The sequence below is a fragment of the Microcaecilia unicolor genome, chromosome 5, assembly GCF_901765095.1.
Source record: "Microcaecilia unicolor chromosome 5, aMicUni1.1, whole genome shotgun sequence".
NCBI lineage: Eukaryota > Metazoa > Chordata > Amphibia > Gymnophiona > Siphonopidae > Microcaecilia > Microcaecilia unicolor.
Window position 1 is genome coordinate 200,157,566 of NC_044035.1, and position 22,467 is coordinate 200,180,032.

Genomic DNA, 22,467 nt, shown 5'->3' on the forward strand with positions numbered 1-22,467 from the left:
AGCCGAAGCACCTCACTAAGAAATCGTGCCACATCTGGATGAGCAGCTAAAGACACGCCTTCAACCTTACCATGAAGGGAGGCCAACGCTGCCACTTGCACTCGCAGGGAATTATAGGCCAAGCCTATTTGTACACCATCCTGCAAAAAGTCCAGAATCGGCGAGACAGGAGCCCGCATGGGTGTGATCGCTTTTGAAGCACACCAAGACTCAAACCGACGCCAAATCCTTGCATAAGCCACGGAAGTGGAACGCTTGCGGGCCTGCAGGACAGTGGAAATGACTGTGTTTGAATAGCCTTTGTCCCTCAATTGCGCCCTCTCAATCGCCATGCCATAAGACCAAAGTGGCAGGCGTCCTCCATGGCTACCGGGCCCTGTGACAACAGGTTCGGTACCAGAGGTAAAGTAAGGGGAGCCTCCACTAGCATCTGTCGGAGGTCTGCATACCAAGGCCTCCTGGGCCAATCCGGGGCGATGAGGACCACTTCTCCTGGGTGCAGCCGAATCCGCAGGAGCACGCGCCCTATCAAGGGCCACGGAGGGAACACATATAGTAGGCCCGGAGGCCAGGGCTCAGTCAAGGCATCCAACCCTGCCGAGCGAGGATCTCTCCGTCTGCTGAAGAAGCACGTGACTTTGGCATTTGAACTTGTCGCCATAAGATCCATCATGGGCTTGCCCCATTTGGCACATATCTGCAGGAATACTTCGTCTGCTAGTTCCCATTCTGCTGGATCGATCTGATGCCTGCTTAGATAATCGGCTTGCACGTTGCTCTGACCTGCAATGTGAGCTGCCGACAGAAACTGAAGATGCAGCTCGGCCCAGTGGCAAATCTGTTCGGCCTGCGCAGCCAGTGCTCTGCACTGAGTGGCGCCTTGTCGATTTATGTAGGCCACTGCTGTCGTGTTGTCCGACATCACTCTGACAGTCAATCCTTCCAGGGTCACTTGAAAGGCCAGAAGCACCTGAAACACCGCTTTCAACTCTAGGCGGGTGTCCATAGACCCAGGGCATGCTTCCCCTAACAATGTGCGCCCCAGCCCTTCAGGCTGGTATCTGTTACTACTAGACACCAATCATGGAGCCCCAGCAGCATTCCTTGCCACAGCATGCTGTCTGAGAGCCACCACTCCATGCCGAGTAGGGCCGCAGGGAGCCAAGAAAGTCTGCATTGATAATCCTGAGATACTGGAGACCATCTTTGAAGTAGGGAATACTGTAGAGGTCTCAGGTGCACTTTCGCCCAGGGTACCACTTCCAATGTGGCTGTCATCGATCCCAGCAGCTGGACAATGTCCCAAGCTCGTGGGTTGGACATCCTCAGGAGCAGACGGACCTGATTCTGAAGCTTGCACCGCCTAATCGCGGGTAGGTATACATAGCCCGAGGCTGTGTCGAACCTGGCCCCCAAATATTCTAGAGATTGCGAGGGGGTCAGGTGACTTTTGGCCATATTGACGACCCAGCCTAGAGATTGAAGTACTGAGACCACTCTGGCTGTAGCTTGATAGCTCTCTGTTACAGAGTCTGCTCTGATGAGCCAGTCATCTAGGTACGGGTGAACCCTGATACCTTCTCGCCTGAGCAAAGCAGCTGCTACCACCATTACCTTTGAAAAGGTTCGGGGAGCTGTGGCGAGGCCAAAAGGCAAGGCCCGGAACTGGAAATGTTTTCCCAACACCGCAAACCTCAGAAACTTCTGGTGCGGGGGCCAAATTGGTATGTGCAACTAAGCTTCTTTCAGGTCTAGAGACGTGAGAAACTCTCCTGGCTGTACCGCAGCAATGACGGAGCGAAGGGTTTCCATGTGGAAATGCTGCACTCTCAGGGACTTGTTTAATTCTTTTAAGTCCAAAATAGGGCAAAAAGACCCACCTTTTCGCAGCACCACAAAGTAGATGGAGTATCGGCCGTAGCCGTGTTCGGCGGGAGGTACCGGGGACACGGCCCCTAACTGAATCAGACCTTGCAAAGTCTCCTCTACCGCTGCCCGTTTGGCAGCAGAACCGCATCGGGACTCCACAAACACGTCTCTTACTGGGGCGTTGAATTCTATTCTGTAGCCATCTCTGATCAGGTCCAGAACCCACTGATCTGAGGAAATATTGGCCCACTCATCGGCAAAGAGGGAAAGACGTCCTCCGATGACAGGAAGTGAGGGGGGAGCTGGCGCACCATCATTGAGAGGGTCGCCCCTGAACTCCAGGCCTAGAGCCAGTGGCTGCGGAACGCTTGTCCAAGCGAAAGGAGTTCCTCTGCTGAAAAACGGGCACGAGAAGTGAACCCAGCAGAACGCCCTGGGCAGTACCTTCTAGCTTCACGGAAGCGAGGTCTATAAGAGCAGTGGACCGCCTGGCCCTTGGAGGAAGGCCTCGGCCTATCTTCGGGCAAGCGATAGGGTTTAGGATCTCCCAGGCCTTTAACAATTTTCTCCAACTCCTCACCAAACAGGAGAAGGCCTTGAAAGGGCAACTTCACCAACCTTTGCTTAGAGGCCATGTCCGCTGCCCAATGCCGTAGCCAAATAAGACGGCGAGCTGCCACTGCTACTGCCATTTGTTTAGCCAAAGCTCTGACAATATCATAAAGGGCATCAGCCAAAAAGGACAAGGCCGACTCCAGCCACGGAGCCACATCCGAGAAGGGCTCCGCTCCATCTCCGGGCTGTTCCACTGCCTGTTGCAACCATGCCAGACAGGCTCTAGCAGCATAACAACTGCATGCAGACCTGCCATTTCAAAGGACCGTTTAAGTGCTGCTTCCAGCCTACGGTCTTGTATATCCTTCAGGGCAACTCCTTCTCTGTCACCGCTGTGACTAGGGCATCTACTTTAGGAATTGCAAAGCGAGCCAAATGCTCCTCACGCAGAGGGTATAATTGACCCATAGCCCTGGAAACTTTCAAAGGTCCCTCGGGGTCAGCCCATTGAGCCAAAATAAGCTCTTGGATCGAGTCATGCAAAGGAAAGGCTCGAGCAGGCTTTTTGGTACTAGCCATCCTAGGATTCACAGAGGAGGCCGTGCCACTGTCAGGCTCTTCAATAGAAAGGACCTGTAGGGCATCTGAAATAAGCGCTGGCAGCTCATCACGGAGGGATCATCCAGATCCTGTGGTAATTCTGCACCTGACTCTGGCTCCTCAGACCACGAAGGCCTGCCAGAACTTTCTGAATCCTCACAGCCCGACCATGGGGGGGGGCGGGGGGGGGGAGGTGCACCACAATCTGAAGGGGAATTAGTCCTTCTACGCTTTTCTTTATGCCAATTATCAGAGAAAATAGCCTCAGCGGGCAGTCCCAGGCCAGAATCAACCGGGGGGGGGGGGGGGGGGAGACAATAGAAGGGGCCTCAGACGACCCTTGAGGGAGAGCTCTTTTCAGCATGTATGCTTTATGCAATAACACAAAATCAGGGGAGAAAAACTCGCCCTGGGCACCCAGATCCTGTCCGGAGCTAGCCGCTTCCTGAATAGCCTCAATTCGAGTCCCCCCCTGGGCTCAGGGCTCTCCGTGTCTACGGAGACCGCGCCATGCGGAGAATTCAAAATGGTGTCCACTGCCAGCTCTGAGCGGGAAGAATCATCACTCGACATGCTCGGGCCAGCTCTTACACCTGTACAGCACGATTTGCAGAGCCCCGCTGCTGATTTGCGCTTGCCACAACGAGAACAGCGCTTTACATTCTCTGCAGCCATCGTCAAAAACGTCAGGAAAATTCAAAATGGCGGTTTCGCGCCAAAAACGGCCCCGATCACGGGTCCACCCCGGAGGAGTTAGAAAACACTCTTACCTCACCGGAAACCTCTGTTCCATTTTGTTTTTTAAAGCTGTGAGGAAAGCAGAGGTAATAAGAACTCCGGAGGCTCAGATGAGTGGGAAAGGCAGGGAAAGGCGAACCAATGTGCCTGCATCCACTGAGTGGGAAAGGACAGGGAAAAGGCTAACCTATGTGCCTTCAAAGTGAAGCTGCTATTGCCTCTAACACCCCGGCTAACAACTGGCAAGCCAGGAGCCACCCCCAGGCAGATTTTTGATGGAGCTCGAAGAAGCTGCAGCCACCCTGCTTGGGGAGATAGAGAATACTGAAGAGACAGTGGAGCTGGCTGGCCATGAGGCACTGTGGAAAGTTGAGTGCTCTCTATCTCCCCCTGCTGGTTGATGGACACAACCCATATGTAATGGTTTCATCTGCTTGATGACAAGGAAAACCACCTTTTCCTCCCTTCATATTAGCATATTCATTTGTGTATATTATATGCAAATGAATATGCTAATACGCCCCACCCCATCCTTTGCCCCCCCCCCCCCAATGAAACAAACTACACCCATGTAATAGCAATATTCATAACAATCTTATTAATATTGGGGGGGGGGGGGTGGCAGCATGAATTGGGCCACAAAATAGTTATGTGACAACTATGGTCGGGGTGTGCTGGCAGACAGCCAGCGGGTAGGTAGGGTTGAAGAAGTTTGGCTGCTTGCTGAAAAGGAACTACAGATGCACCATATGGGAGGGGATGGGGACTCATACCACATTCCCTTGACAGAACAAATATTTTTGGTAGAAGAGCAAATATTAAAAATAAAAAAAGCTAAAAGAATGCTCGTTAGTTCAGAGCAGAAATCTGGTGAGAATTGAATTCATAAAGGTAGTTGTTAATCTTTAACTTTCACAAGCACTAGCAGCATGATTTCCAATTCGTTTTACTGATAATTAACAAGTTCAAAAAGTAATATCTAGAGAGACGCTGTTAGATTTTCTCCCTCTCATATTTACCGTGATTAAATGCCCGTTTCTCTTTCCATGCCGCTGAAACCTGCTCTTGTATCGCTTCCTCTCTAACAAGGGGCGAGAAATCCACAATATCTTCCCGTTTTTCTTTCTTCTCCGCTTTCACACGGGGTTGTTCCAGTTGTCGCTTTCCCATCATTTCCTTCTGTCGCTTTCCCATCATTTCCTTCTCTTCTTCCACAATCAGCTTAAGGGCCGGGGTCGAGGCCTGGGCGCCGACCTAAAACGTCATAGTCACGTAACGTTGCAGCAAGGGTGCAGCAGCAGAAAAAAAAACTACAACTCCCACAATCCGCTTTTTCGCCACAAACGTTTCCACTATTTTCTCTCAAAATCCCATCTACGCGAGTCTGCTTTCTGCTATCGATCGACGATGAACGATATAACGCAGAAGACTACACACAGCCGCAGGAGCAGAGTGTCGTTGGGCGGAGGAGGAAACGAACGAAGACTTAGGCCCGAATAACTATTCACAAGTCTCGACATCTTCTCTCTATATAAAAGGCAACACCAACGTTCTATGAAGCCTCCAACCGGAAGTGTGAAGAGGGAGAGATATCCGGTTTCCCCATGAGTGTCTGCCCCGCCCTCGCTCTCTCTCTAACACAAACAGTGAAGGAAAACAGCAAAGCAGGAAAAGAGTAGTTACTCACCTGTAACAGGTGTTCTCCGAAGACAGCAGGCAATATATTCTCACTGATGGGTGACATCACGTCGGCCCGGAGGACTTTCCAGCAAAGTCCATGACAAAACTAAAAAATGTCCCCCGTCGCGCGGGCGGATGCAGTGCGCATGCGCGCGTCCACTTTCCCGCCCGCCGCGCGGGCACATTCCTCAGTTAATTACAAGAATTAGAGGAATACAACTCCAAAGGGGAGGTGGGAGGGTTGTGAGAATATATTGCCTGCTGTCTTCGGAGAACACCTGTTACAGGTGAGTAACTACTCTTTCTCCAAAGACAAGCAGGCCAATATTCTCACTGATGGGGTATCCCTAGCCCCCAGGCTCACTCAACACAACAAAGAATGGTCAATTGGGTCCCGCAACGGCGAGGACAAAAACAAAATTGACCTGAAACCAAATTCAACTAACTGAGAGTGCAGCCTGGAACAGAATAAAATGGGCCTAGGGGGGTGGAGTTGGATTCTAAACCCCAAACAGTCTCTGCAGCACCGACTGCCCAAACCGACTGTCGCGTCGGCTATGCTGCTGAAGGCAGTAATGTGATGTGAATGTGTGGATCGAAGCCCACGTCGCAGCTTTGCAAATCTCTTCTATGGTGGCTGACTTTAGATGAGCCAGTGACGCCGCCATGGCTCTAACATTATGAGCCGTGACATGACCATCCAAAGTCAGCCCGGCTTGGGCGTAAGAGAAGGAAATGCAATCTGCTAGCCAATTAGAGATGGTGCGTTTTCCGACAGCAACTCCCCTCTTGTTGGGATTAAAAGAAACAAACAGATGGGCGGACTTTCTGAAGGGGCGCGTCCGCTCCACGTAACAGGCCAGTGCTCTTTTACAGTCCAAAGTGTGCAACTTGCTTTCGCCCGGGCTCATGTGAGGAGGGGGAAAAAATGTTGGCAAGACAATTGACTGGTTCAGATGGAACTCCGACACCACCTTCGGTAGAAACTTTGGGTGCGTGCGGAGGACTACTCTGTCATGATGAAAGACAAGGAATGGTGCATGAACTACCAGGGCTTGAAGCTCACTGACCCTACGAGCTGAAGTAACAGCCACCAAGAAAATGACCTTCAAGGTCAAGTACTTCAGATGACAGGAATCCAGTGGCTCAAAAGGAGTTGTCATCAGCTGGGTGAGAACGACATTGAGATCCCATGGCACTGGAGGAGGTTTGATAGGGGGCTTTGACAAAAACAAACCTCTCATGAAACGCATGACTAAAGGCTGTCCAGAAATCGGCAAGCCATCAACATGTGAATGATAAGCACTGATTGCGCTAAGATGAACCTTGACCGAGTTAGTCTTCAGACCAGACTCGGATAAGTGCAGAAGGTACTCAAGCAAGGTCTGTGCAGGACAAGAGAAAGGATCTAGACCGTTGCTGTCACACCAGACGGCAAACCTCCTCCATTTAAAAGAGTAACACTTATGGGTGGAATCTTTCCTGGAAGCAAACAGAACTCTGGAGACACCCTCAGCGAGACCAAAGGAGGCAACCTCTATGCTCGCAACATCCAGGCCGTGAGAGCTAGAGACCGGAGGTTGGGATGTAGAAGCGCCCCCTCGTTCTGAGTAATGAGGGTCGGAAAACAGTCCAATCTCCATGGCTCTTCTGACGAAAGTTCCAGAAGAAGGGGAAACCATATCTGGCGGGGCCAAAAAGGCGCTATCAGAATCATGGTTCCGTGGTCCTGCTTGAGTTTCAGGAGAGTCTTCCCCACTAAAGGGATGGGAGGATAAGCATACAGGAGTCCTGTCCCCCAAAAAAGGAGAAAGGCATCCGACGCTAGTCTGCCGTGGGCCTGGAGTCTGGAACAGAATTGAGGAACCTTGTGAGTGTCCTGGGAAGCAAAAAGATCTATCGATGGAGTTCCCCAAACTCGAAAGATCTTTTTGGCAATAGTCATGTTCAAGGACCACTCGTGAGGCCGCATAACTCTGCTCAGCCTGTCGGCCAGACCGTTGTTTACACCGGCTAGATAAGTGGCTTGGAGAAACATTCCGTTTTGATAGGCCCATAGCCACATCTGCACGGCCTCCTGGCACAGAGGACGAGATCCGGTCCCACCTTGCTTGTTGGTATAATACATTGCCACTTGATTGTCTGTCTGAATGAGAACAATTTTGTTGGCTAGCCGATCTCTGAAGGCCCTCAGAGCGTTCCAGATCGCTCGCAATTCCAGGAGATTGATCTGGAGATGCTTCTCCTGAAGAGACCAAGCTCCTTGAGTGTGAAGCCCATCTACATGCGCTCCCCACCCGAGGAGGGATGCATCCGTCGTCAGCACTTTTTGAGGCTGAGGAATTTGGAATGGGCGCCCCAAGACCAGATTGGATCGAATGGTCCACCAAGTGAAGGAATTGCGAAAATTGGTGGACAGCCGGACAACATCCTCTAGATTCCCTGTGGCCTGAAACCACTGAGAAGCTAGGGTCCATTGAGCCGATCTCATGTGTAGACGTGCCATGGGTGTCACATGAACTGTGGAGGCCATGTGGCCAAGCAATATCAACATCTGCCGAGCTGTGATCTGCTGAGATGCTTGTACTTTGGAAACCAGAGACAGAAGTCTGTCTGCTCTGGGTCCTGGGAGATAAGCACAAGCTGTCTGTGTGCACAACAGAGCTCCTATAAATTCCAATTGTTGAACTGGGACGAGATGGGACTTGGGGTAATTGATGACAAAGCCCAGCATCTCTAGCACCTGAATAGTCATCCGCATGGACTGCAAAGTTTCTTGCGGGGAGGTGTTCTTCACCAGCCAATCGTCCAGATAAGGGAACACATGCACTCCCAGTCTGCGTAGCGACGCTGCCACAACTGCCAGGCACTTTGTAAAAACCCTGGGTGCAGACGCCAAGCCAAAAGGCAAAACACAGTACTGAAAGTGCTGTGATCCCAGCCGAAATCGAAGATACTTCCTGTGGGCTGGAAGTATCGATATGTGAGTGTAAGCATCCTTCAAGTCCAGAGAGCATAGCCAATCGTTTTTCTGAATCATGGGAAGAAGAGTGCCCAGGGAAAGCATCCTGAACTTTTCTTTGACCAGATATTTGTTCAGGGCCCTTAGGTCTAGGATGGGACGCATCCCCCCTGTTTTCTTTTCCACAAGGAAGTACTTGGAATAGAATCCCAGCCCTTCTTGCCCTGGTGGTACGGGCTCGACCGCATTGGCGCTGAGAAGGGCGGAGAGTTCCTCTGCAAGTACCTGCCTGTGGTAGGAGCTGAAAGACTGAGCTCTTGGTCGGCAATTTGGAGGTTTGGAAATCAAATTGAGGGTGTACCCGCACCGGACTATTTGAAGAACCCACCGATCGGAGGTTAAGAGAGGCCACCTTTGGTGAAAAAATTTTAACCTCCCTCCGACCGGCAGATCGTCCGGTACAAGCACTTTGACTTCGGCTATGCTCTGCTGGAGCCAGTCAAAAACCCGTCCCTGGTTTTTGCTGGGGAGCTGCAGGGGGCTGCTTCGGTGCCCGCTGCTGACGAGAGCGAGCGGGCTGGGGTCGAGCCTGAACCGGCTGACAGGAATAAGGAGTGTACCTACGATTTCTAGAAGCTTAGGGAGCACTTCTTTTTCCCTTAAAAAACTTCCTAGCAGTGGAAGTGGTTGTAGAAGGCGCCCGGCGGGAGAGAGAGTCCATAGCGTTATCACGCTGGTAGAGATGATCAATCATCTCTTCAACCTTCTCTCCAAAAAGGTGATCCCCCCGGCATGGGATATCTGCTATCTTCCGCTGAGTTCTTTCCTCCAGGTTAGAGGCACGCAGCCATGAGAGCCTGCGCATCGCTATACCTTGAGCGGAAAAGCGAGATGTCACATCGCAAGTGTCAAAAATGCCCCTGGACAGGAACTTGCGACACGCCTTCTGCTGCCTGATCACTTGGCGAAAGGGTTCAGCTTTCTCCTCAGGGAGTGTATCTACTAAACTCTCAAGTTGCCTCACAGAGTTCCGTAAATGCACACTCGTGAAGAGTTGGTATGACTGGATTTTGGTAGCGAGCAGACCAGCCTGATACGCCTTCCTCCCAAAAGAGTCCAGAGTTGCAAACTCCCGCCCCGGGGGCGCCGAGGAGAAATTCCTGGAACTCTTGGCTCTTCTGAGGGCGGAATCCACCACCGCTGAATCATGAGGCAATTGGGTCTGCATGAGACTGGGTTCCCCGTGGATCCGATATTGGGATTCAACTTTTTTAGGGACGGTTGGACTAGAAAAAGGCTTCTCCCAGTTCCTCAGCATAAGTTCCTTAAGAGTCTCATGAAAAGGAACTGTGGCAGAAGATGAAGGTGGAGATGGATAGTCCAGAACCTCAAGCATTTTGGCCCTGGGCTCGTCCACAATTTCCACGGGGAAGGGGATGGCCTCAGACATCTCCCGAACAAAAGATGAAAAAGACAAGCTCTCGGGAGGAGACAGCTGCCTTTGTGGCGAGGGAGTGGAGTCAGATGGAATGCCTTGAGAATCCTCGCCAGAGAACTCCCCATACACTCCTTCATCATCCTCAGATGAGGTATGTTCAGATGGGGCTAAAAGCTCAGACAGAGCCGCCCGGATCTGAGCCCGTCTCGACGAAGAGGCTTTACGGCCTCTATGATGGTGCCGAGAAGTTGATGGTCCCTGAGACTCCGGAGAAGCTTCCTGCTCCGATGTGTCGGGAGAGTCAACTCGGGAAGCCAAAGACACCGGCACCGGAGGCGGCACCGGTGAGACAGACCTCACCACAGGCTGAAGGCCTGATGCAGAAACATCCGGCACCGGCAATGTCGACACCCCCGACGCCGTCGGCACCGGTGCCTCTGAAAGCATCGACACCGGCCCCGTCGACGCCGTCGGTACCGACAACATCGATGCAGACTGCCACTGCTGCATCATGTTCATGAAAAATGGGAACATGGCCTGCATACGCTCATCCAGAGCTGGTGTCGGAAGAGGCTGCGGGGTCGGTTGAGGTGTCGGAGGCAAAGTCTGCTGAGGTTGGGGAGTGGGGACTCGGCTGCCAGCGACCCCACGCGTCGGAACCTCAGTGATAGAGGCAGAGCGATCCTCTCGGCACCGACGCTTCTCGGGTATCGAGTGTATCGATGACCCGGAGCTCCCGGTGCCGTGTCTCGAAGGAGATCGACGACGATGCTTCTTGGCCTTCGCCCGACGCATGTCGTCGAGACTCCTCGGCACCGGAGAGGAGGACGTGGAATCCACACGTCTCCTCGGGGCCGGGTCCGGCGCAGGACGGTCCCGGGGGGCCTGCACAGCAGGAGGCGCCGAGGCGGGTGGAGACCCACTCGATGCATCACTGCTCCCAGCGTGCATCGGTCTAATGGCAGCCTGTCCCGTCTCCCGGTGCCGACGCCTCCTTCGACGTCGACCTCGACGACGCCGGCCTCGAAGACATCATCCTCGACGGCACCGACTTCACCGGCGCCGATTTGGAGGGCGCCGACTTAGACGACGTCGACGGCGCCGACGCCGAAGCACCGGGCCCAAAAATCTTTTCTCTCTGGGCGTCTCAAGAGAGCAGTGTCCGCTTCTTCATGGCGAGACACAATTTACAACTCTCCGAGCGATGATCCGGCCCAAGGCACTGAATACACCACGAGTGTGTATCAGTGCCAGAGATGGCCCGATGACAGCGGGCACAAGGCTTGAAGCCGCTGGGCGTCTTCGTTGACATCTCGGGAAAAATAGTCCCTGCCAAATCAAAAGACGCGATTGTGTCTATAAAAAATAACACAAAAAAACAAAAGAAAAAAACGGGAAAAATACCCGACCGAGCGATTTAAATAAAATCGCAGTCTAAAAGAAAGGAAACTTAATAAACGAAAAAACTCTAAATAACTATAAAGGATACTTCGCTTTTTTTTTCGAATCTTCACCTCCGGGCACAGGAGGAACACGAAGACGAAGGTCGAGCTCCGTGTCACCTCAGACGCGGAGAAGAAAAAACTGAGGAATGTGCCCGCGCAGCGGGCGGGAAAGTGGACGCGCGCATGCGCACTGCATCCGCCTGCGCGACGGGGGACATTTTTTAGTTTTGTCATGGACTTTGCTGGAAAGTCCTCCGGGCCGACGTGACGTCACCCATCAGTGAGAATATTGGCCTGCTTGTCTTTGGAGAATCAAATCGCTCTCTCTGTAACAATGAAGGATTCAGAGGGGGGAGGGGAGAGAGGGCAGGAACACACACACTCCCACATGCACACAGAAGAAAACCTTGCTAGCCCCCGTTTCATTTGCATCAGAAACGGGGCTTTTTTACTAGTTTTTTAATATGTTTTTCGGAAAAGTGCAATCTACAATATATCCCATAAATTTCAGAATTATCAGCAAGAGTCATAATTAAGTGAAATTGATCAATAACTACTTCCTAGCTTTGTGAAGTGGCAGAATCGCAATGAGGTTTATCAGAGGCACGTTTATTGATAATTGAAAACTTTCCCCAATATCCCGCCGTGACTAAAAATAATTGGCCCATTTTTTTCTCTCTCCTAATTCCTATAAACCACGTGATGGAAAAGCGATGCAGATAAAAGGAAAGAGAAAAAAACAGACTGAAAAACTTAACATTTCAACACAAAAAGGATATCTATGGGACCTTACAGTCTTTCACTTTAATTGATCCAATGCTATAACGAGAATACGTTTAGTATGACAAAAGGAACACATTATAAAAATTATTTTTTTCTTGCACAATAATTCAAGATGGCAAACAACTCTTTGCTCGCACTTTAAAGCTCCTTCCTTACGCACGCTCTCGCCGTCAGGCAAAGAGGTTGGCTTCTACCACCGGAAGCGGGGATACTTCCGGTCGAACCAAGAGATCCCATATTCTCTATCTCTTTCTGTAGTTTTTTTTTTTTTATAATATATACATTAATGGAGGCTGTCTGAGCGATTTTTCACTATCGGTTCTGTTTTTTTTCTTCTTGTTGGGTTTTGATTTTGCTGTGATGTCTGTGGTACCGCCGAATCGCTCGCAGACGGGTTGGCCTCGTGGGGTCAATCAGTTCGGGAATAAGTATATCCAGCAAACTAAGCCGCTTACCTTGGAAAGGACCATTAACCTGTGAGTATTTTTTGTTTCCCTGCATGTTTGTTGCCCATCGCAATGGGTTTGGGTAGTTTTTCCCTGTTATAGGTGGATTCAAAACGTTATGTCATTAATTTCTTGGTTTGTGTGTGGTGGAGGGGGTGGGGATGGTAAAAGGAGGGAAAGATGGTTTTTCTGAAAACCCAGGACCAGTGTAAATTAGAGTTCTGGAAACAAATCTATAGCTAAATATGTCTTAACTGTTTCTATAACAGTTTGAAAATTCTTGTAGTTGAATTAATTTCGTGTTTAATTTTAAAAATATTAAAACGTTTTTTCTAAGTTAATAAATCCAATCCAGATGCAGGAAGCTTTGTAAACCTTGTTTCCCTGACATAAGCATACAGGTTTTTGATGTTCTGATTGTTAATTCTATTTTTATCTTCCTGATTATAGGATTAGTGCATTGGTAGTCCATGACTAAACTAAACATTTTTCTGTGTAAGGCATAGACTGATCAAACCGCCTGCTAACCTTAATTGGCGCTATGACTACCCCACTAGTAGGAGCAATTAATTCTAGGGAAGTAGACTAGCTAAATATGCTGTGAAAAAAAAAAAGTTACGCAAAAGGGGAAGATGTGGGGTCAGTTGAGATGTAGAACAGTAAATAAAAAAACACTGATCTGTGCTCAATTTAGCAATTGTTTGATTATATCGATATATGAGAACATACAAGTCTTAATGGTAGACAAGATATGTTCTGAATTCTGGAAAAAGGTCAGCTCCTTATATAGGGAATTTGGCATCTTGAATACAAAAGGATCAAAGGAATATATAAAAATATTATTACTATAGAAGTGATTTATAGTAGTAATATTACAAGAGCATAGGTTAGTTTAATGACTGCATAGTATGGTTTATGGTCTCTGTGATAGTCTCCTTCACCTCTTGACCATCAGATTATCTTATCTTCTTATATAATAATACTCACTATGAATCTGGCTGCCTGTGTCTGTAACTTTGGGCTCCGAAGGCCCAGCTGACGTTACTGGACGTGATCAAGTTGGAATCTGTTTGTGTGCGTGCGTCAAACGTCAGACACATGAACACAAACTGATTCCAACTTTATCATTCCTCCACGCTGTGAGGCCGAGAACAGGACTTCAGCTGGCGGGGATTGGGGTCCCCCACCAGCACAGGTACGTGACGGTGGCGGGGAGGTTTGGCGGCGGGAAGGGGGGCTCGAGAGAGTCGCGACAGGGGGATCCAGAGTCAGGAACTCCGAGGGAGGGGTCTGGAAATTGGAGGGAGGGGTGGTCTGCTAATCGGAGGGAGGAAGGCAGGGAGGTGGGATCTGCAAATCGGAGGGAGGGAGGTGGGATCTGGAACTCGGACAGTGGGAGGGAGGGGTCTGGAATTCGGAGGGGGGATGGGGATCTGGACTTCGGAGGAGGGGGCGCCAAGGGGAGGAGGGGGGAATGCACCACCTGTACAAAAACTATAAATACATAAATAAAAAAGGGAATACCCTGGAACTTACAGGGGGGGGGGGGGCGGACGACGACGACCCTGGAACACGGAGGAAGGGGGGGGGGACACTGGAACTTACCCAAGGCACACACACTCTCACAGACACATATTCTGTCTCACACACACACTCGCAAATTCACTCTCTCTCTCTCTCTCTCACACACACAGTCACTCTCACACACACACTCTCAAACATACACACTCCGAGGAAAACCTTGCTAGCGCCCATTTCATTTGTGCCTGCAACGGGCCTTTTCTACTAATCCATAATATATTGGAATCATAAATTACTCCCAAGTTAAGATACAACTGACTTGCAATATTTTCCTTTCCTAAATGTCTCTGGGTGGCGGCCAGATGCACTAAACTTAACGAGCCATTAATGAGCAAGTAGTAAACCATGGCATGCACAAAAGGCTTCTCAGAGCCATTTTCCAATCACGGTAGCAGCTAACGAAAACGGAATGCAGATGAGCAAATTAGTACCCCAATGTGTATAACTCGTTTGTAATGAGATGCACTACCGTTTTCCGATTGCCTAACTGTGGAAAATCTAACGGGAGGTCTGTACCTCTCGTTGGGGCTGCGTGGGGTTTATTCGTCTCTAAAAACTTCTAACAGAAAAAAAAAATCGGGGAAAAAAAACGTTGAAGTGCTCGTCAGGGACGTCCTTAAATCAAAACAACCATCCAAAAACCTTTACCTAGCCACATCAGGGCCGTCCTTCTAAAGTGCCTAACATGGACGTCCTTCACAAAACAAAACAAAAAAAGGATGTCCCTGACGAGCACTTGGACCTTTTTCCCCAAAATTTTTTTGTGATGGTTGTCTTAGTGCCGAGGACGTCCAAATCAAAAAAACTATTTGGACGTCTCTTTCGATTATGACCCTCCTCAAGGTCTCTCTCAGCCAATCATAGCGTGTTTAGCAGACACCAGTGACAGCTAAACGTGCTGTGATTGGCTAAGAGAGACCTGTAGGAGGGGCATCAGACAAATCTACAGGCTACAAGCTAATCTACAAATCTGCAGGCTAATGACGAGCGTGGAGCACCGTAGGATCTAGCCCTGCAAATGGGAAGACTAGAAACTAAGAAATAAGCCAGAAAATACCATTCAGGAAAGTCAAAACAGTTCAGAGGCAACCTGACGATAGGGAGGAGCCTGACAAGCTGGAGTTATTGGACGCTGCCATGTCTATCTCTTTCTCATGTGAACCTTCCAGCCCAGAAAAGCTGCTTTTATTTTCTTTAGCCTGGCACAAAGGCAAGCAACGCTTAAGCAGTTTTCAACTTACACCCCCGTCCCCCCAGGATCAGATCGTGCAAGGACATCCCTCCCTCCAGGAGGCATATTTTCAAAGCATTTAGCCTTCCAACGTTCCATAGGTTTCTGTGGAACTTTGGAAGGCTAAGTGCTTTGAAAATATGCCTCCAGGTCTCTCTCAGCCGATCACAGCGCGTTTGGCTGGTAAGGGTTCAAGGGTTTTACTGTGTGGCACAGGTGTGTTTGCCTAGTATATAAAGGGCTGGATATTAATGTTCTTCTCTAGTTCTAGGTGTAACAGTGAACTAGTGTTTGGCAGAGATCACTAGCACACAGCCTCTGATTTACTGGAAATTGCAATACTAGGAGAGGCTTAGGAAGCTGAGCTTTCACAAAGTATTCAATACTACTAATACTGTACCTAACTTACAAATTGGAATTCCCATTTGATTTTTTTCATAAGGTTAACATTGTTGTTCCTATATTTCATAATATTTGTGTTTCTAAGATTTAGTATTGTCCAGGAGCTTTACAAGGTCTTTTCCATATCATCAAGCTGATCAATCCATAGACTGGTGGGTTGTGTCCATCTACCAGCAGGTGGAGATAGAGAGCAAACTTTTGCCTCCCTATGTGTGGTCATGTGCTGCCGGAAACTCCTCAGTATGTTCTCTATCTCAGCAGGTGGTGGTCACACACAGCAGCAGCTCTGGCTAGGCCTCCAAGCCTAATTTTTAGGTTTTGTTGAGTGCCTGGGGTTGAGGGGTCTTCTTGAGCAAGTGCAAACCTGGTGGCGCCAGGTCCCTCCTTTTCTCCCCCCTCCCGCTGGCTCCGTTTAAAAAAAAGACGTTTTTCGACGTTTATTTAAACGTTTATTGCAGCTACTCACTGGGACACCAGGTCGTTACAGCTCGGAGCAAGAAGCAGGTAATTTTTACCTTTTTATAGCGGGCAGGGGGTTCCCCGATTGATCTCCACGTGGCCTATGGCGTCGGAGGGCGAGGGCGCGAAGAATCGCTCCCCGGACCGCGTGTACGCTCCTAGCGGGGATGCGGGGGTCTTAAAGTCTGATTCGCCCTTCTTGGGGGTCAGTTCGGAGGCCGGTCAGTGTCCCGGTTCTCCCTCTGGCGCGGCGGTTTTTCCCGCCATAAACGCCCATCCCCCGCTGCTCGCCTCCCGCCATCTTGGCCGGCCACTCTGCTCGGACGGCTTCTTCTTGGACCGCCCTTGAGCTGGAAGACGTTAATGCCTCGGCCGCTCTTGATTTGGGCGACGGCAAAAAGGCGGCTAAAATTAAGCGCCGTTCTTCCCGCGCGGCTCCTTGGAGTGTCGCGCCGGACGCCATCTTGGATGCGCAGCATGTTTCTCCCCCGCTCTTGCAAGCGCCGGTTGAGGGTGCGTCTAGGGATGTAGCCCAGGCTGCTGAAGTGCACAGTCTAGGGGGTTTCTCCCCCGAGTTTATTTTGCTGCTGCATCAGGCTTTTCTTATGCAAAACGCTGCCCCTGCTCCCTTGTCCGATAAAGGGATTGAGGCCTCCGGAAATAAACGCCCTCGGGTGGATTCCCAGGCCTTAGAGGACTTTGTCTCCTTGGATGTAGATGAGGGCAGCGTATCTGAGTTCTCCCAACGGTCCTTTGGGGATTCCTTGGAGGAGACGGATTCCCGCTCGGATGGAGCGGATGACCCCTCTGCAGCGCGGATCTTTCACTCAGAGGATTTGCCCAACCTGTTAATGCAGGCCATGGGCATTTTGAAGATTTCCTTTCTGGAGGACGTCTCTCCCTCAGCCCTTGTTGGCTCCGCCATTATGCTGGGGACGAAGCGCCCGCCTAGAACCTTCCACGTGCATGATGCCATGCACACCTTAATTTCGGCTCAATGGGATGTCCCGGAAGCGAGCCTCAAAGTGGCTAGGGCTATGTCCCGCCTCTATCCTTTGCCTGAAAGTGAACGTGAGGCCTTTATTTGGCCTACCGTGGATTCTTTAATTACTGCGGTGACTAAGAAAACGGCGTTGCCGGTGGAAGGTGGCACGGCCCTAAAGGACGCCCAAGATAGAAGATTGGAGGCGGCCTTAAGGTCGTCCTTCGAGGCGGCTGCTTTAAGTTTGCAGGCCTCAGTTTGCGGCTCCTATGTGGCCAGGGCGTGCCTGACGATTGTACAGCGGGCTTCCCCCTCGGATCCTTCCTTGAGGGCTGATTGGCCGGCCCTGGAATCGGGCTTGGCTTATTTGGCAGACTTACTGTATGATGTCTTGAGAGCTACAGCTAAAGGTATGGCTCAGACAGTCTCTGCGCGGCGGTGGCTATGGCTGAAGCATTGGTCTGCGGACCACGCCTCTAAGTCCCGCCTGGCTAAGTTGCCTTTTAAAGGCAAGCTGCTCTTTGGGGTCGAGCTGGACAAAATTGTGACCGATCTCGGCACGTCTAAGGGCAAGAGGTTACCAGAGGCCAGGGCTCGGCCTAGTGCTCGCCCCGGTAACTCCAGAGGACGGTTTCAAGAGGTCCGTCGGTACCGCCCGGGCAAGTCGGGCTCCTCTGCCTCCTCTTCCTTCAAGAGGAACTTCTCCCCCAAGCAGCATTCCTTTCGCAGAGACCGCCGTCCCGGAGGTACACCCTCCGGTCCTCCCCCAGGGTCTCGTACCCAATGACGGGGTCTTGGTCCATGGCCCACTGCAGATTGGAGGACGCCTGTCCTCGTTTCTGGACGAGTGGACCAGAGTAACTTCAGACGCTTGGGTGCTGGAAGTCATCAGAGACGGCTACAAGCTAGAGTTCTGCCGACCCTTAAGAGACGGGTTTGTACTCTCTCCCTGCAAGTCTCCGGTCAAAGCTGTGGCAGTGCAGCAGACCTTGGAAAATCTGATCCGCCTGGGGGCGTTCGTTCCGGTGCCGGAAAATCAGCTTGGCAAGGGACGTTACTCCATTTACTTTGTGGTACCAAAGAAAGGAGGTTCTGTACGGCCTATCCTCGACCACAAAGGGGTCAATCGGGCCTTGAAAGTTCGGCACTTTCGCATGGAGACTCTCCGCTCTGCTATAGCGGCAGTGAAGGCAGGGGAGTACCTAGCATCCTTGGACATCAAGGAAGCGTACCTGCATATTCCCATCTGGCCTCCTCATCAACGCTTTCTGCGTTTTGCAGTACTGGGCCGACACTTCCAGTTCAGAGCCCTCCCGTTCAGGTTGGCTACTGCTCCGCGGACCTTCTCCAAAGTAATGGTGGTCATAGCGGCCTTCCTGAGAAAGGAAGGAGTACAAGTCCATCCTTATCTGGACGACTGGTTGATCCGAGCCCCCTCTTATGCAGAGTGTGGCAAGGCTGTGGACCGGGTGGTTGCTCTTTTGAGCTCCCTGGGATGGATCATCAACTGGAGAAAAGCCAGCTGCGCCGACTCAGTCCCTGGAGTATCTGGGAGTTCGATTCGACACCCAAGTGGGCAGAGTGTTCCTGCCAGACAATCGGATTGTCAAGCTTCAGGCTCAGGTGGACCAGTTCCTAGTAGCCTCTTCTCTTCGGGCTTGGGACTGTGTGCAGCTGTTGGGCTCTATGACGGCCACGATGGAAGTAGTGCCCTGGGCCAGGGCTCATATGAGACCACTACAACACTCTCTGCTGCAGCACTGGACTACAGTGTCGGAGGATTATGCTGTGCACCTTCCCTTGGACCCAGCAGTGCGCAAAGCACTGAGCTGGTGGTTGCAGACAGACAAGTTGTCTGCAGGGATGCCTCTCGTGACCCCGGAGTGGATTGTCGTCACGACGGACGCCTCTTTGACGGGCTGGGGAGCCCACTGCTTGGGAAGGACAGCGCAGGGGCTCTGGTCTCCTGCAGAGGCAAAGTGGTCTATCAACCTCCTGGAACTCAGAGCCATTCGGTTGGCGTTTTTGGAGTTCATCCCGGTACTGGCGTTGAAGCCAGTACGGGTCCTGTCGGACAATGCCACGGCTGTGGCCTATGTCAACCGCCAGGGAGGTACCAAGAGCGCCCCTCTAGCCAAGGAGGCCATGAATCTATGCCAGTGGGCGGAAGCGAACCTGGAACAGCTGTCAGCGGCTCATGAATGTCAAGGCGGACTTTCTCAGTCGCCATACCTTTGAGCCCGGAGAGTGGCAGCTATCTGCTCAGGCGTTCTTGGACATCACGAAGCGCTGGGGCAAGCCGAGCCTAGATCTGATGGCGTCATCGGCCAATTGCCAAGTGCCGCGCTTTTTCAGCAGAGGGACGGGACCCTCGATCCCTGGGAGTAGATGCTCTTCTCCAACAGTGGCCGACACAAGAGCTTCTCTATGTGTTCCCGCCCTGGCCCATGTTGGGCAGGGTGCTAGACCGGGTGGCAAAGCATCCGGGCCCGGATAATCCTGTGGGTCCGGACTGGCCCAGACGTCCCTGGTATGCAGACCTGATCAGGCTCTCAGTCGACGTTCCTCTGCGGCTGCCAGTGGAGCAGGGCCTGTTACATCAGGGTCCCGTGGTGATGGAGGATCCCTCCCCCTTTGGTCTTACGGCCTGGCTATTGAGCGGCAGCGTCTGAGAAAGAAGGGCTTCTCAGACAAGGTCATCGCCACTATGCTGAGAGCGAGGAAGCGCTCTACTTCTACTGCTTACGCCAGGGTTTGGCGTACCTTTGCAGCGTGGTGTGAAGCAGGCTCACTTTCTCCCTTCACTGCTCCAATTTCTTCAGTGTTGGCGTTCCTGCAAGAAGGTCTGGAGAAAGGCCTGTCGCTCAGTTCCCTTAAAGTCCAGGTAGCGGCTCTGGCTTGCTTCAGGGGCCGCCTGAAGGGTGCTTCCCTGGCTTCGCAGCCAGATGTGGTGCGCTTTCTCAAGGGAGTTAATCACCTGCGCCCTCCTCTGCACTCAGTGGTGCCTGCGTGGAATCTCAACCTGGTGCTAAGAGCCTTGCAGAAGCCGCCTTTTGAACCCTTGTCTAGGGCATCTCTGAAAGACCTGACGTTGAAAGCAGTCTTTTTGGTGGCTATCACTTCAGCCAGAAGGGTTTCCGAGCTCCAGGCACTCTCATGTCGAGAGCCTTTTCTGCAGTTCACTGAGGCAGGAGTGACTATCGCACAGTGCCTTCCTTCCTGCCCAAGATTGTTTCTCGCTTCCATGTGAATCAGCAGCTCTGTCTCCCTTCCTTTCGTAGGGAGGACTACCCAGAGGAATACTCTGCTCTCAAATTTCTGGATGTGAGACGAGTCATCATCAGATACTTGGAAGTGACCAATGATTTCCGGAAATCGGATCATCTGTTTGTCCTGTTTACAGGTCCTCGTAAGGGTCTGCAGGCTTCTAAGCCTACAGTGGCAAGATGGGTCAAGGAAGCCATTGCAGCGGCTTATGTGGTTTTACGCTTTCAGGAGACTGGAGAAGGGTGGATGTGGTCCATCTGCACAAAACTTGTAGTAAGAAGGAGGTTGGGAATTACAGGCCTGTTAGTCTGATCTCGGTGGTGAGGAAACTAACGGAAACAGTAAAGCGGAGATTTTTAGAATCGAATGGACTGTAGGTCCTGAGACAGCATGGTTTCACTAGAGGGAAGTCATGTCAAACAAATCTGATTGATTTTCTTTGACTGGGTGACTACACAGTTGGATGTGGGAGGGGCAATAGATGTGGTGTAGTTGGATTTTAGCAAAGCCTTTGACATGGTTCCTGAGCAGTATTGTGGAAGGACTGTCTGGTAAGGTTTCTAACAAGCACTGCAGGATCTAGTTTAGTCTTCCCACCCACCCCTAGGACAACTCTTCAATTATAGTCCGTTATTGTAATTAGGGTAACAAACAAGGAGTGCTCTTACAGAGTTTTAAATTTATTTCATTACCATCTTAGAAGGAAACACTAAATAAATCATACAATATACTATATAAACTAAAAGACACTTTATATTAGGCTAATATCCTTAATACTGTAGCAAGTTTTAAATTATTGAAAAACTCAAAAACAGTAAGATGGAGTCAGTAGTCCAGCAACGAGAGGGGTGCTATCCAGTCTTTTGCGTTGAGTATCGCACGTATGATTATCTCCCAGTTGGTGAGATGTCATATGTGTGTGCCCGATGCAAAGAGCTCCTAGCTCTTAGAGAACGTGTCTGTTCTCTTGAGGCTAGAGTAGCAGACTTGGTGAAGCTGAGGGAGACAGAGAGGTACATAGAGGAGACTTACAGGGATGTTGTAGAGAAGTCCCACCTCCAGTCTGGTAGCCCTTGTGCTAACCTGGAGAAGGGAGGTCTCCTGGAAGAAGAGCATCACCCTGGTGAAGTAGGAAGTACTCCTCTAGCCAGGACCTGCCCACCAGGGGATATGTACTATCCTCTCGCACCGAGGATATGTCTCCGTGCTGCCCGGGAGGGAAAGGTTAGGACAGCTGTTGTAGTTGGTGATTCGATCATTAGGCATATAGGTAGCGGGGTGGCTGGTGGATGTGAGGATCGCCTGGTGACTTGCCTGCCTGGTGCAAAGGTGGCGGACCTCACGTGTCACCTAGATAGGATAATAGATAGTGCTGGGGAGGAGTCGGCTGTCTTGGTACATGTGGGTACCAATGACGTAGGAAAATGTGGGAGAGAGGTTCTGGAAGCCAGATTTAGGCTCTTAGGTAGAAAGCTCAAATCTAGATACTGTATGGTAGCATTTCTGAAATGCTACCTGTTCCAAACGCAGGGCCAAAGAGACAGGCAAAGCTCCGGAGTCTCAATGCGTGGATGAGACGATGGTGCAGGGAGGAGGGTTTTAGATTTGTTAGGAACTGGACAACATTCTGGGGAAGGGGGAGCCTATTCCGAAAGGATGGGCTCCACCTTAACCAGGGTGGGACCAGGCTGCTGGCATCGGCATTTAAAAGGGAGATAGAGCAGCTTTTAAACTAGAAATGGGGGGAAGGCCGACAGTCGCTCAAACGTGCATGGTTCGGGATAAGGTATCTTGCAAGGATACCTTACAAACAGGGAAGATAGGGTTTCTGGATAGTGAGGTTGCACAACAGACCGTGGTAGGCCAGGTGCCCTTAAATACAACTAAAGATCAGACAAAAGATGGCAAATCAGTAGTGTCAAGTACTAATCATCATGCAAATGGGAACAACAAACATACTCTGAAATGTCTACATGCAAATGCTAGGAGTCTAAAGAAATAAGATGGGAGAGTTGGAATATATTGCACT

The 22,467-nt window shown here is 50.8% G+C and overlaps 2 protein-coding genes across 2 annotated transcripts in view; one reads left to right on the plus strand and one right to left on the minus strand.

The window, feature by feature from the left end:
* The window catches only part of OGFOD1 (2-oxoglutarate and iron dependent oxygenase domain containing 1), a 683,818-nt gene extending 678,563 nt beyond the window's left edge, over positions 1-5,255 (minus strand). The window contains 1 exon segment of the mRNA XM_030203703.1: positions 4,782-5,255. Within this exon segment, the coding sequence (XP_030059563.1) occupies positions 4,782-4,959 (178 nt within the window). The 5' untranslated portion in view covers positions 4,960-5,255.
* Positions 5,256-12,240: 6,985 nt separating this feature from the next.
* NUDT21 (nudix hydrolase 21) overlaps positions 12,241-22,467 on the plus strand; it is a 268,670-nt gene continuing 258,443 nt past the window's right edge. The window contains exon 1 of the mRNA XM_030203704.1: positions 12,241-12,546. Coding sequence (XP_030059564.1) covers positions 12,431-12,546 — 116 coding nt within the window. The 5' untranslated portion in view covers positions 12,241-12,430. The remainder of the gene's footprint in view (positions 12,547-22,467) is intronic.